General features: G+C 37.7%; 1 protein-coding gene across 1 annotated transcript; it reads right to left on the minus strand.

Moving 5' to 3' along the window:
- Nucleotides 1–4,094: 4,094 nt before the first annotated feature.
- On the minus strand, nt 4,095–5,015 carry LOC308426217 (olfactory receptor 2AK2-like; the record flags this gene model as incomplete). Its single annotated transcript, XM_080923983.1, has 1 exon — nt 4,095–5,015. The coding sequence occupies one exon, from the start codon at nt 5,013–5,015 to the stop codon at nt 4,095–4,097; it is 921 nt and encodes a 306-aa protein (XP_080780109.1).
- Nucleotides 5,016–15,286: the final 10,271 nt, after the last annotated feature.

Raw genomic sequence — 15,286 nt, forward strand, 5'->3', positions numbered from 1 at the left:
AAGGTGTTGGGGCGGGAATGAGTGGGTGAGATGGGGAGGATCCTCCTAAAAGCATGAGAAAGGGAAGGTAATGGGGGGAACTGGGAAAGGTGATAACATTTGAAATGTAAATACATAAACTGTCAGAAGCCATAACGGAGCAAGCTAACAACTAGCAAGTGATCATCCTGAGGTTGCCAGCCTCTGATTGTTACATAGTCTGTGACTGGTTTGCCCTTATTCAGAAAGGCTTAAGGCTTTCACTTTTGGGAAAGATCCCTACTATTAATATGAATTTCCTGTTATTATTAAACATATATAAGAAGCATTAAGTAATAACACACCCTTTAGAGCAAATCGTTACAGATCCTATGAAGATGTACTCTCTTACAGTGATGCTATATAGACATATAAATGACTTAAGTCTTAATGATCATCCTATAAGAATTTGTATAATTATCATATAAGTGGTTCTTACACTCTTTTATAGTGAGACTGCCATCAGTTCATTTGTGATAATCAAAACCGCAATGAGAGAACTCTGTCAGTCTCTCAAGTGACACCAGTTAATTGCTCTTAGATGGTAACCAGACTTTCTCCTACTCAGAGCACATTCCAAGAGTCTGTAAAACAATTAACCAGAGGTCATGAAAAAAAACTAATGATTTATTTTAGGTGCTAGGACAGTGAATAAAATATTGACTGGGTTTATCTATACAAAACATCACTAATAACTTAGTTATGGTTTTAAACCTTCAGTGAACCTGTGGAGCTGAGACAGGTGATGGATGTTTAGCCAGATAATAATTCCTAACGGATATGCATGTAAACATTCCCTGTTGTAAACTTCTATTTCAATTTATGGTTTTATTTTTGTGGGAACTTGTGGTGAACTTTGTAACATGTGATCATGTATTTGGAAAGCTGTATGAGTACTGAGGACAAAGAGAGAGGGGAGGATCCCTTTCCAATTCCCATTCCCTTTCCATTCCACTCCACTCTATCCCTTTTCCCCTTAGAAAAATTTTTCCTCCTTAGTAACCATTTTTCTGTTTCCCCACTTAGAATCTTTTTGCTCTACCTTTAGAGAGCTTTCATAGGACACTTTTTACCACTTAGTAACAATCACTCTTCTAAGTGTCCCCTTTTTTTCTGGAGCCTTCTGACTAGCAGGATGAAAGTTAGAGCCCAGCAGTTTCAGCTGAGTTAGTACAAAGGAAGCAGAGCACAGGACTGGAAGTAGGGAGAGGGTCCAGAACCTGAAGACCCAGCCTAGAGACCCACTGAGGTTCCAATATCATGAAGATTCCAAGTCTCCCCAAACACCATTGCCACTGGGACTGAGGATTTAAATCAGGATCTAAATGGACAGATCACAGCAATTGGGGCCACACGAAGTGAGAGTATTGAAGACTTTCAATTTGGAGCGAGTTTATGGGTTATATTGAATATAGGTAAATAAAGCAGCAAAAGAAAGGCATTCATGGATGATGAAATTCAGGCTTTTAATTTTCTAATGAGCATTGGTGTGAAGGTGTCAAATACACTACAGATAATTTTACAGGTAGTCCTGAGCTGAATATTGAACCCCAAAATGACTCTTTTTTTTCTTCTTTTTTAACAACTTTATTTTACAAAACAAAGATAAATGTACAGATTTTAAGCATTGTTTGCATAAAATTATACAATACATTTTTGTCAGTACTTTTTTTCAGATTTTAAAATAATTTTTACATAAAACTGTATGAATATATTTTTTAGTCAGTACTTGATTTTTTAAAGGTTTGATAGTATGCATTGAAAACTTAATAGTTACAATGAGCATAAAGTACATGTAAAACAAAATGTAACATGGAAATAGTCAAAGTTTTCTTGTTGTATAGAGATTTTTTTGTTTTGTTTTGTTTTCTTTATTTTTTGGACTTCATACAGTCTGTGAGTTGTTTCTGGGGCAGTGCGAGCCTCTGGGGTTAGCATCCCATTATCAGTGACTGCATATTATGTCTGTTCTTTTGCGACTGGGTTATCTCACTCAGAATGATATTCTCTAGATGCAGCCATTTTCTTAAGAATTTGGTCAAGTCATTGTTTCTGGTGGCTGAGTAGTATTCCATTGTGTAAATGTACCATAATTTCTGTATCCATTCATCTTCTGAAGGACATCTGGGTTCTTTCCAGCTTCTGGCTATTATAAATAGAGCTGCTATGAACATTGTGGTGCATATATCTTTGTTGTGTACTAAGGTGTCTCTGGGGTATATGCCCAGAAGTGGAATAGCTGGATCTTCGGGTAGTATTATGTCCAATTTTCTGAGGTATCGCCAGACTGATTTCCAGAGTGGTTGTATTAGTTTGCAACCCCACCAACAGTGGAGAAGTGTTCCTCTTTCTCCGCAACCTCGCCAGCATCTGTTGTGGTCTGAGTTTTGGATCTTGGCCAATCTGACTGGTGTGAGGTGGAATCTCAGGGTTGTTTTGATTTGCATTTCCCTGATGGCTAAAGATGTCGAGCACTTCCTCAGATATTTCTCAGCCATTCGATATTCCTCAACTGAGAGCGTTTTGTTTAGCTCTGTACCCCATTTTTAATAGGGTTATTTGATTCTCTGGTGTCTAGCTTTTTGAGTTCTTTGTATACCTTAGATATTAGGCCTCTATCTGATGTGGCCAAAATGACCATTTACTTGACCAAAGTCTACTCTCATTGATGCCAGAGAATGATATCCTCTGCTGCATATGCACCTAGATCCAAGGGTCTCTCCATAACATCTCACTGGTTGGTGATTAGTCCCTGGGAGCTGTGGTGGGTTTGGTTAGTTGATAATTTTGTTCTTCCCACAGAGTTTCAGACCATTTCAGCTACCTCAGTCCTTTCTCTACCTTCTTCATTGATGTCCTCAAGTTCAATCTGATGTTCTACTATAAATTTATACTATATTTTTGGTGAAATAGAGTAATAACACTTTCCTTCTTTTTTTCCCTAAAACCTCATGCACATTTTCATTTAATAGCCTTGTTTTAATGATTATTATTTTATAGGCATATATGTATTTCTATATAGTATATTAAATGTGTATATAATAAATTATATACACACGTGTATACCTACATGTATTTTTACAATTATTCATTTTACATCCTGATTGCTGCCCCTTTGTTGAACCCCTTCACATATTTCATCCACCATAAACATCCCCTTTTCCTCTGAGAGTGTGGGGTCATGCTGGATATCCACCCACCCTGGTGTATAAACTTTCTTCTTTTATTGTTCTCAGCTTTCATTGGATATTAGCCATGGACAAAGAACAAATATTGTCTATGGATTTCTAAAGCAGAACCATTCTGGGTCTGTTTCTCTAAATGTCCTTATCCTAAGTTAGCATGGGTGATCAACATAAAGGTGTTCATGGAAAGAGACAGAGTGCACACTTCAGACATATGCATTAATGATGCTTATTACAGAGTCATTAGTGAATTTGGAGTAATGGTATTAATAAAGGGAGTCAGGTAGACATTATCAAACAGCTTATAGAGTTTAGAAATCTCATTCAGGTGGTAATAGTGACACAAGCATCAAAGCAAGAATTAAATTTGTTTTCCCCATATTTCTTTCAAAATTGTTTTTAACTATGTCATATTATAAAAGAAGCATACATATACATACATATTATAATATGCTAGTTGGATCTACAATAAGAACAAATAAAATAGCACATATTTCTGAATATTTTGTGCACAGGTACAGCTAAACTGCAGAAAGAACTTCCAGAGCAAGACAAGTGCATAGCAGGGAACTGTCCTGACACCCACAGTCTGAGAACTTTACATTAGAGTTGAAGGTAAGAAAGTTCTGTGAACCAACCCAGGCCAATGGTCATTCAGAGATGACAGGGCCAGCGAAAAGCCCTTCCATTTCTCTCTGAGACAACATTCAGATCAAACCATTAACTCAGAGAGACACTGTGTTGTTGAAGGTTCATACTCTTGTTAGGGTAGTGAAAAAAGCTAATGAGCTTTTCCCAGAATTTCAATCCTGAAATCATCTCAGAGAGTATTCAGATGAGCCTTTATAACAGTCCACCACCAGTCGACCCAAAGTCCTGTGTCATGATCCATTATCCCATTTGCCTCCTCAGGGCCCCCATGACATCCTTGTTCCTCAGGCTGTAGATGAACGGGTTCAGAACAGGGGTGATGATAGAGTAGAGCACAGCCACCACTTTGTCCCTTCCAGGAGAATGCAAGGAGTGTGGCTGGGTGTAGGTGGAGAGAACAGTCACATAGAACAGGCTGGCCACAGTCAGGTGTGAGGAGCAGGTGGACACAGCTCTACTCTGTCCCTTCCCTGAACCCATCTCGAATACAACAACCAACACCCGAGCATAGGAAGCTACAATGGCCAGGAAGGGTATCAGCAGAAAAACAAGGCCACTCAGGAGGATTGTATGCTCATATTGGGATGTGTCTTCACACACCAGTGGTAAGAGAGATGGAACCTCACAGAAAAAGTGGTTAACAATCCTAGATCCACAGAATGGAAGTTGAAAAACATACACTGTGTGTACTAGTGCCGAGATACAGCTGCTGCTCCAGGCACTTGTGACCATGGAGCAGCAGATCTTTGTGCTCATGAGCACAGGGTAGTGCAAGGGCCGGCAGATGGCTATGTACCTGTCATAGGACATGAAACCCAGCAGGAGGGCTTCAGATCCACACAGAGTTAGAAAAATAAAGGCCTGGATTACACATCCCAGGAAGGAAATGGTCTTGGTGTCTGACAGGAAGTTGGCTGCCATCTTGGGCACAGTGGTGGAGATGTACATCATGTCAATGATGGAGAGCTGGCTGAGGAGGAAGTACATGGGGGTGTGGAGTGTTCGGTCCAGCCTGATGAGATGGACCAGTGTGATGTTGCCTATGAGAGCCACTGCAAAGAGGATGGTGATGACTGTGAAGAGGAAGGTGTCCATGTGTCCCTTCTGGAAAAGACCAACCAAGATGAAGTCTGTCCCACAGCTGTGATTTTCTGTTTCCATGGCTTAGACTGAAGTCTCCATGCACATACAACATCAAAAGGTATGCTCTGGTGAAGAATGTCTTTGAAGAGTAAATAACAACTATTAAATGGAATATAGTTTTTTTACTAGCTCTAGAACACTCTCTTCTAACCTGTGTTCTATGATTCTTCTATTGTAAAACTCTCCTTTTAGTTATTTGTATTTATTATTCTTTTGCACAACAATAATAGTTATACATTCCAATATAAGATATTGTAATTTCAATGGGACTATGTAGAGTGCATGCATTAAACTAGGAGATCCCCTTCCCTTCTCCTGGTCATTTCTCATGTCTGATGTCTGCAAGCTCTTCCCTCTTAATGTCTTTGTAAATTACAATATGGAAATGGAGACAAGATCTTTCATGACAGCAAAATTAAGATGCAAATGACAAATTAGTGTTTGCCTTCTTTGCTTTCAAAAATATCATACTCAACAGTACATTCTCTTCATCGAGGAATTCAAGGTCTTTGGTTGGGAAAACACTCTCTGGGTTTTCTCAAGTTTGTGATTACATAAGTAGAGCAGAATTTATCCAATACAGTATAATTTTTAATGAACCATTATTTTACCTCTCAATATTAATCATAAAGAGTAGGTAAGGGTTTTTAGTGTTTTCATAGATGTTTTCAGTCCTTATGAGTTTTGCTTGTTCCTGTTAAATTAGCATGGGAAAAATACAATGTTATAAAAAGTCAATTGGTTGGAGTTGGAAAGATGGCTCAGGGGTAAGGAATTCTTTGTTATTATAGAGAACCAGGTGAAAGTCCCAGCACATATATGGCAGCTTGCAACTCTCTGTTACTCCTGTTCCAGGGGAATCTAATACTTTATTCTGGCTTGCATGGGTACTAGATACACAACTGTCACACAGACATAAACACCACTAAATATTCATAAACATAAAATAAAATATACGAATTTGGCTTAGTGCGTTTTGTTTTTGAGTTCCTGCGCAAAGATTTTTCAAAAGAATATAAAACTGAACATTTTGTTTTGTCCTGACACCAAGCTGGTCTCTATATTTTAGGGGATGAATGCCTTGGTAACAGGTGGTTATAGATGCTTGGAGAAATGTCAGGAAATAGTTTCATTTCTTGGCATGTATTTGACCTTTACTATCTATCCTTGGGCAGTAACCCTTCCTGAAAGCCATAAGTAAAGGAAGTATTACCATACAACAGAAAGGTTTTATGGTTTTGAGAATTGAAAAGTGGAGAACAGGCCAACTCTATGAGTTAGAATTACTAAAGCAGAAGAATTTTATCACATTTTTTCCATTTTGTAGTCACCTAAAACACTTCACATTGTTAACACTCACACAATTATATGTGGGCTTTGTTTTAATATGATTACTGTAAGATCAGTTTATATATTGCATTAACTAGACAATGCATCCTTGATCTCACAAAGACAGACTATGTGGGAACATATGATTCTGTTACTAATGGACCTTAGTTTCAAGATTCCAAATCACAAACTGTGACTGATTAACTCCTAAAAGTTCAGAAAGAAAAGCCATGGCAAAGGATGATAAAAGTGTCATCAGGACAGTATCCTAGAAAACTTTAGTATAGTAATTTACTGAAGAGGAAAAAGAGAATTAAACAACTGTGAAATAATTTAACTTGAAATACATACACAATATGAAATAGATCACAGGAATTATGAGGTCATTTGTGGTTTACCAAGCTCATCTATGAAGCAAAGACAACTGCCACTCAATAGGTGTCTCTAGGTAAAAGAAGTTTTACTCATATATTTTTACTCTGATATTTTTGTTTGTTTGTTTTAGTTTTTTTAAATAGAAAGTACACTGTGTTGGGTGGGTAGACCAGTGGGGATTGGCAGGGAGGTTGAAAATCTGACAGGTATTGGTGGAAATGAAAAAAAAAGTATATTGCATGAAATTCCAAACAACAAATGAAACATAAAAAATTGTTCTTAAAATGTCAACAAGAAAATGAAAAACCTTTTTTAAATATTTGAAAGGATCGTGACATCCATGGCTACTGTAATGCATTAGTATTTGTCCTTGATAGATATACATACTGAAACAATTCTGGGTTGAATTATTTTATAATAATATTATATATAATATGATATATAAATATAATATATAAATATAAAATTAAATAGAGTTATATGTTAGTGTATATGCTTGTACATGTATGTGAGTATTTGTATGTCTGGGTCTGAGTGCATGTGTATCTCTGTGTGTGTGAGAGAGAGAGATAGAGAAAGAGAAAGAAAGAGAGAGAAACAGAGACAGAGAGACACAGAGAGAGATTGAGAGAGCATTCTGGAGCTCTAACTATGGACATTAGACATGCTAGCCCAGCCTGCTACCACTTTTCTGTATGAGACGATTTTTGCGTGTGATTTTGTTCTGTGTTCCAGAATGGATAGGATCTTGATGCGTAACCTACATGTTTTAAACCTGCAATCTTCTTATCTCTGCTTTCAGAGCGCTGGGATGATTTCTTGTACCACAATTTCATTTATGCTCTGACCTCGAGAGATCAGTAAGGTCAGTCACACTGAGCCCATTACTGACTGTGTGTTTTAAATCTTTGGATCTAGATGAGGCACACTTTCCCTGTTTCTCCCTACACAAATAAGGATAATGGTTTTTTTTTTTTTTTTTAAATTCCCTAGTCAGGTTTCCCCACCTTATAAGAAAAAAGGAGCCAGCAACAGCAACAAGTCCTGAAATCTCCCCTCCGAATGCTGATGACTTGAGCTTCAGGGCATCTCACAAACAACTTATTTCAGGAGTGGAACTTTGCCTTGTGTAGGGTGGAGTGTCTCGAGAAGTCCAAAGCAACAGAGACACCCCAAGCCTCACATGAGTAATTCATGTCATAATCACCAGTTTTCCTAGATAAAGATCTAAATAAAAAGTACTCATTTAAATTTTTGGACTCAATTTTGTGTAGCTCATACTGGCGAAGCATAAAATCAAAATTTGCTAACCTCCTGCCTACGTGTCACATGGGTTAGGTTTACAAGGGAGCACATACATTTAAACCACTGCGTCAAACAAAAGACTGGTACAGGGTAGGTGAACACAGTTCCAGGTAAATAAATCCCTAGTACTACATGGATTACTTGAATTCACAGAGAATAAATTAGCCTCTTCAATTTTACCACATGAAAATCATCACAATCTCTACCTCAATGATTAATAAATTACCATCAAAATGAAAAAAAATAACTGAGAAGCATTGTCCAAAGCACATTTATAATTGTGCTAAGCACATTGTAGGGTCCTGCCCCAGAGATCTAGGTTGTTGATGCAGAACTATCTGCCTGTGAGGTCAGAGCTATGGACAGCAGCATGAGTTCAGCCACACAGCCCTGTCCACTGATCTTCACCACTAGTCAGTCCCAGACCCCACAGAGAGAGGTGAGCTGACTCAGCATTTTTCCTGACCACCACAGACTCACCAAGGAGTGCACTGTCAACAAAATGGGCAGCAGCCTGGAGATGTCTCCACTGCAGTGCTGCCTTTCCTCACAGCCTCCCCATCCACACAGGTGTACACCTCTCTCCTGCATGTTTAGTATAAATCTGAACACAGATGTTTCAGTCCTTCTGCCATGGAAAGTTTTAACCATGTACAGGAACTCATCAAGGGACCAGGACTGTACAAATGGTGCTACTGGGGACATGCAAAGAGCAATTTTAACACAAGGAATATTTTTTTAAAAACTGAGTCAGAAGTAGAATTAAATGTACCATACAAATACTTACATGCAGTGAATTATAATCTCGCTATTCTAAAACTATATTAGAAATGTAATAGAACCTCTGGCATATCAGGAGTATGGTAGAATATAATCATATGATAAATTTTATACTAAAAACTAGTTCTAAACAAGAAAGATATGTTTTCACACCCCAAGAAAGAACCCCGTGACTCTGCCAAGTCCTGTTCCTTCAGGGGGAGACATTGCTAAACTACCATACCTGTGCTCCCTTGTCTGAACACTGAGCCCAGCTCTCATCCTTAAATCTGTGAGATGCTCACAGTCTGCAGATCTTGGGTAACCTGGCAACACACACTTTCACAATGCACATGTTTTTAAAGTGATTCCTAGAAATGCTTCTAGGCTGGAATGAATTTAAATCAGAACACGAGCCAACAAGGAAAGGATGCAGTGAGCTGTACAATGTGATGGGAGTCAGACGAACCTGAGCCAGCAGGGTGGGGGGAGTTGTGTCTTCTCAACAATCCTCAATCAGCTCTGCTTCACCACAACACTTCACAGCTGCAGGGCTGCTTGACCGCTGAAGGAATGAGCTGCACCAACCTTCTGGTCCTTACACACCTGAGGCTTGAACACAGCAGAGAGCAATGGGTCCTTTCCTCCAGATATCTAGAAATACAAGTAGTATGTTGATTATTATGATAACCCATCAATTAGAATTCAACTGTGGTCTAGACAGTGTCTTTCTTGCAGTTAAATCTTCTAAGAACTTTACAGGGAAACAGACCTCCATAGGCTAACTTCCTGACAGTTCACCCCAACAAAAAGACAGTTACTAGATAGTAAGCTATGCCTTCCTCAATGACCATTGAAATGAAATTATGATATTTGGCATCCTTTTCACCAAACAGACATAGTTAAGGAAAGTGACATTCTCTGAGGAATGGATTCACTCTAGCCAAGTCCTCTGAATTAGAAAGACCTCAACCCCATGACCTGCAGTCTCAACGGTATATTAGGAACCACGTCTCCTCTCTGAATTTGGAAGATGTTGCTTCAGCTTAGATAAACAGACCTTCAGTCAGCACTGCAGACTTGAGTGGAAAGTAGAGGGGAAATAAAACTGTCATTTTCTCAACCTGGCAAATGTAAGAATGTCTCCAAGGATCTGGCTACATGATGAAAGTTTGGACTCATGGGGGTTCTGTGTCAGTCCTTCTGGGAAAACTAGTGTCTCATCCACAATTAATCACACTGTGTACAGAACTTGTACTTACTTCATTGGAGCCAGTTTCTACATTCCAATTCAGAATAGCATTTAAGATAAAGTTCAGAATTAATGCTCAATATTAATTTAATTTTTTGGATATTCTCTGTATTTACATTTCAAATGTTATCCCCTTTCCTCACAATCACATCCCCCATCTACCTCCACTTGCTACAATGAAGGTGCTCCCTCTCCCAATCACCCAAGTGTGTTGTCATTCCTTCACATCAGGAAAATGCACCTTCACTGTCCTTTTCTCACACTGATGCCAGACAATGATATCCTTTGCTATACATGCAACTGGAGACATGAGTCTCTCCATGTGTGCTCAGTGGTTCGTGATTTAGTTTGGTTTATTGATAATGTTCTTCCCATAAAGTTGCAAACGGTTTCAGCTCCTTCAGTCCTTTCTCTGGCTCTTTCATTGGGGTCCTCTGTTCATTCCGATGGTTAGCTGCAAGCATCCTCAACTGTATGTGCACAACTCTGACAGAGCCTCTTTGGGGGCATCCATATCTGGTTCCTGCCAGTAAGAACTTCTTGGCATCAGCAATAGCGCACAGTGTTGGGTGCTACGTATGGAATGGGTCCAAAGGTCAGGCAATCTCCGAATGGCCTTTTTGTTTACAATCCCTGATTCTCATTGACCTTGTATTTCCTCCTGTGAATGTTTTGTTTTCCCTTCCAAAAAGCACTGATGTATTCTCATTCTGGCCTTATTTTCTTTTTGAGCATCCTAAGATCTGTCAATTTTTTTCTTGGATATTCAGAGTTTTGGGGGGCTACTATCCACTTATCAATGAGTGCATACCATTTGGGAGATTTGTGTGTGTGCGTTCGTGTTGGCGGGGGGGGGGGGAGAGGGTGTGGTTACTTCACTCAGGATGATAGATTCTAGTTCCATCCATTTGCCTAGGAATTTCATGAAGTCACTGTTTCTAAGAGCTGAGTAGTACTCTATATGCAAATGTACCACAAATTCTCTATCCATTGCTCTGTTGAAGGTCATCTGGGTTTTTCCAGCTTTTGGCTATTATAAATAAGGCTGCTATGAACATAGTGGAGCATGTTTGCTTGTTATACATTGGAGCATCTTTTGTATATATGTCCAAGAATGAAATAGATGAGCCGTCAGGTATAATATATGTCCAGTTTTCTGAGGAACTGCCAGACTGATTTGCAGAGTTGTTGTGCCAGCTTTGAATCCCCAAAACAATGAAGGAGTGTTCCTCTTTCTCCACATCCTTGCCAGAATCTGCTTTTTTTCTGAGTTTTTGATGTTAGCCATTGTGACTGGTGTGAGGTGGAATCTCAGGGTTGTTTTGATTTGCATTTCCCTGATGACTAGGGATGTTGAGCATTTCTTCAGGTGCTTCTCAGCCATTCAGTATTCCTCACTTGAGAATTCCTTGTTTAGCTCTGTACCTTCATTTTTAAGAGGATTATTTGTTTCTCTGGAGTCTAATTCCTTGAGTTCTTTCCATATATTGACTATTAGCCCTCGATCAGAGGTAAAATTGGTAAAGATTCTTCTCCAATCCGTTGGCTGACATTTTTTCTTCTTTTTTAAATTTTTGGTGACATGCTTTTTATTTAGTAGAAAAAATACAATTATAATCAAGGAGTTAATTAGGGTTAAAACATTTTACAATTGTTTTATGCCAAATTGTCAATTGAAGATGTCTGATAATTCAAATGGTACATATACTTCAATGTTAGTGAAGACTGCTGAAAGCCAGATGGCTGCTTACTTCTTTCTTGTTGTTGTTTGGTTTATTTTGATTTTGTTTTGTTTTCTTTTGTTTTTACATGTCCACATTCTTTTTACATTTTAGGTTCTCTTGTTGAACACAGTTTTTTATAGAATATATTCTTTTATTGAGAGGAACACACTGTAACTTTATTTTCTTTTTTATCTAGCACATACAATATATGCTAAAACACGCTTAATGTTTGGACTTGTATATTTAACGAATTCAATAAACAGAAAATCAATGATATACCAAATACAGGTATTGTAAGGATTTTTTAAAGTAAATTTCTAATTAGAATAAAGTGTTGTTACAAATGCCAAAATAGGATTCTAATAAAACAATTTTCTAAAACAAGGCACAATGTTTAAGGCAAAATTTATGAAGAAAGAATATAAAGTTAATGTAAGATCACATTTTCAAATATCCTTTGGGGGAAGTGGCATGGGAATTAAAATAGCTTAAGCATTCTTTTCAGAATATGAGCCATAATAAAGAAAAATAAAAGTTGATACAATAGAGTTATATTTTTTTCCAGAAAACAAACTCTACTGTTGAATATTTCTGAGTTACATTTTAATTATGTATATACTCAAACAGATATTTCTATTACACAGACTTTAAGTACTGAAAATTAAAATGTCAGAGCATATGTAATGATTTGACCAAAGTAAAAGGTAACATCTTTTCAGCATCTTTTGTTTTTGAAACCCCCACCTGTAGAAAGCTAAACTTTGTTGTTTAAAAAGCTTTCTCCATTTTTTTTCTTATCACACACACAGTGGGAGACACACCTCAACACAAGTATGGACTTATTGAGTATTGTGTATGACTGTTAGAAAGTAACTAGCGGGTTAACACTGTTTCTCAGAACAGCTGTGCTAACCATATAAACTGTGCACAGTGAACCTTAACTATCCCCAGGCAAAATCAACCAACTTAGTTGAGGCTCCAATGACAGTGAACAGCAATGCCAGCTCATCTAAGACTCCCCCAGCTAGAGATTTAATTAAGAGTTTACTCAATTTATTTATGGCCAAAAGAATCAAGAATATTCTGATGAATTCAGAGTTCTCTACATGTAAATAGCCTTCATGAAGCCACTAGATTTACTACATACATGAGACTAAATATTATTTCAAATATTGAGGCTGACTAATGTTAAAGAAAAGCCTAGCAACACCTATAATGACCACCTTCTAAATGTTCAACATTGTGAGGTAGCAGAATGCGTAATTCAATCCTTAGTAAATAGAGATAACACATGCAAAAACATATATAAAAATGGAGATTTTTATTCATATTAAACTACCCCCTTTTCAACCTATAAGAAAACTATTGCTGAAACATGCTAGACCTCAGTGACAATATTTTCATAAGGTGATGGAACTTCTCTTATCCTTTGTGGTAGCACATACACTTAAAATAAAATACTATATAAAAGATACACTGTTTGAGTGGGAGGTGGGGTAGTAGAGTTGGGGCTCCATCCTAGATTCTGGGGAGCTCTGATCTTCTGATTCCCTCCAAGGTGAGCTCTGTTGTGGGCAAAGGGACCACTCAGGAGTGCTGTTTTTCCTTCAAGTCAAATACAGATCACACAGCTCTTGCCAACAATAGATCATATAATTTCTTTCCCACATGTAGGGCTAAATGGCACTTTCAGATCACAAAGGACATTACTACTTACTATACTATTAAAAAAGATTCACTATTATGGAAATACAAAATCACACACTACTGGATTAATGCTACTTATCCTTATATGCCTAATGTACAGATAGTGAAGGCTAAATAAACACTTCCTTTTAAGCACTGGAGTAGAACTATGTGCTAAAGGTCATGTTCCTAAAAGCCTACACAGAACCTTCAGTGTTGAATGCCTACTCTAACTTAAAAACTCAATATTTTGGACTAAACAAAGAACAATACTTAAAATGAAATGTCTACTTTTAGATGAAAGGCAAATCATTTAGGCAAAGGTACTTTAAAACTAAATGCAGCTAAATAATCTTACACATATATGTTTGCTGATCAAATTGTATCCACAAGCAGTCACATGGAAACTTAAGAGAATAAACACATATTTTATATGTAAATATCTACTAAATACTTGATTTGCAGCTTCTAAAAACACAACAAAAGTACAATTTTCAATGCATGTTTATTTTTAATATTGCTAATTAAAATTTAAATATCAAGAATTTTGGCCCAAGAGGCACCTTTGGCAAATTTTTAAGTAAAATACTTGCAGTTGGCCGGTTAACTCAGTTGGTTAGAGCGTGGTGCTAATAACGCCAAGGTCACGAGTTCGATCCCCGTATGGGCCAAAGTAAAATACTGAGCAGGGTATGCGGTATTCCCAGCAGTTGGGAAGCTGAGGCAAGAGTTACCATAAGCAAGCCAGATTGAGCAACATAGCAAACTCAGGGCTAACCTAAGCTACACAGCTGGGCCCTGTCTCAGAAAACAACTATATTATGAAAATTAGACCTTGCCAATTCTGAAACTCTAAGGGCTCACTAGCTAGATAAACATGCAAATCATAACTAGTGAGGCTGACGACCATTTAACAGTCTGCTGACTTCAGATGATCCTCTCACTTCTAGACAGCCATTTCCTATCTCACTAAGCTAATATGTAATCATCAGTTAAAACATATGAAAAAGAAAAAACTTAGAAATCAATCACAGTTTTTGTAAAAGATAATGGTGAGATTTTTTTTTAATGTAAAAGCAAATTGCAGATTTCCCTACATGCTACCTGTGCCAGGCTGCGACTGTAGCTTGCTTTACCTGCACCAGCCCCATCCCCCACCCCCATACCTACCTATCCCCAGCACCCCCACCCCTGCCAAAAAGACTGCTGCACACTGACCTGGCACACCGCTCCTAGTCTTTAACTATGCACCTAAAGGGCTACAATGAACACTTTGTTGAAAAAAACACCATTGCTATGGCACAGGCTAAAAGCTATCTCTGGCTTTACAAGTATTTATAAGTATGAAGAAACAAAGTTTCTTTCCTGGAGGCTAGAAAGAGTACATACAGTTAAATGCTCTATCTAAAAAGCTATTTACAAGAAATGCCTAAAAGGCTACTCAATCTATTTCTTAAGATGACTATCAACCAAGAAAGTACAAGTATTTAATCCAGGAGTATATAGTCCCATCAATTTGAGCATTTTCCATGAAAATGTTCAGTGTTGCCTAACTAAATGATCTATTTAATTACAAAGCAATTACAAGTCATCTTTGCTTTTTTCCAACCTTGCAATCCGCAGTTAACAGATGCTTACTTGGCAAAATTAACAACGACTTTATATTGTCTATTATACAATTATATTAGCAGTAGGAAAAACACTTCTATATACACAGGAAGAACATTTCTACATTAAAAAAAACTAATAATCTTACTACACTATTTTGAGGAAAAGTTGAGGGGACTCACTATAGCAGTGGTTCACAACTAAAGTCATGAAACTCTTGTGTTTCATGACGTAACACAAACCCACATACA

Source organism: Micromys minutus, assembly GCF_963924665.1.
Source record: "Micromys minutus genome assembly, chromosome: 10".
In the NCBI taxonomy this organism is placed as follows: Eukaryota; Metazoa; Chordata; class Mammalia; order Rodentia; family Muridae; genus Micromys; species Micromys minutus.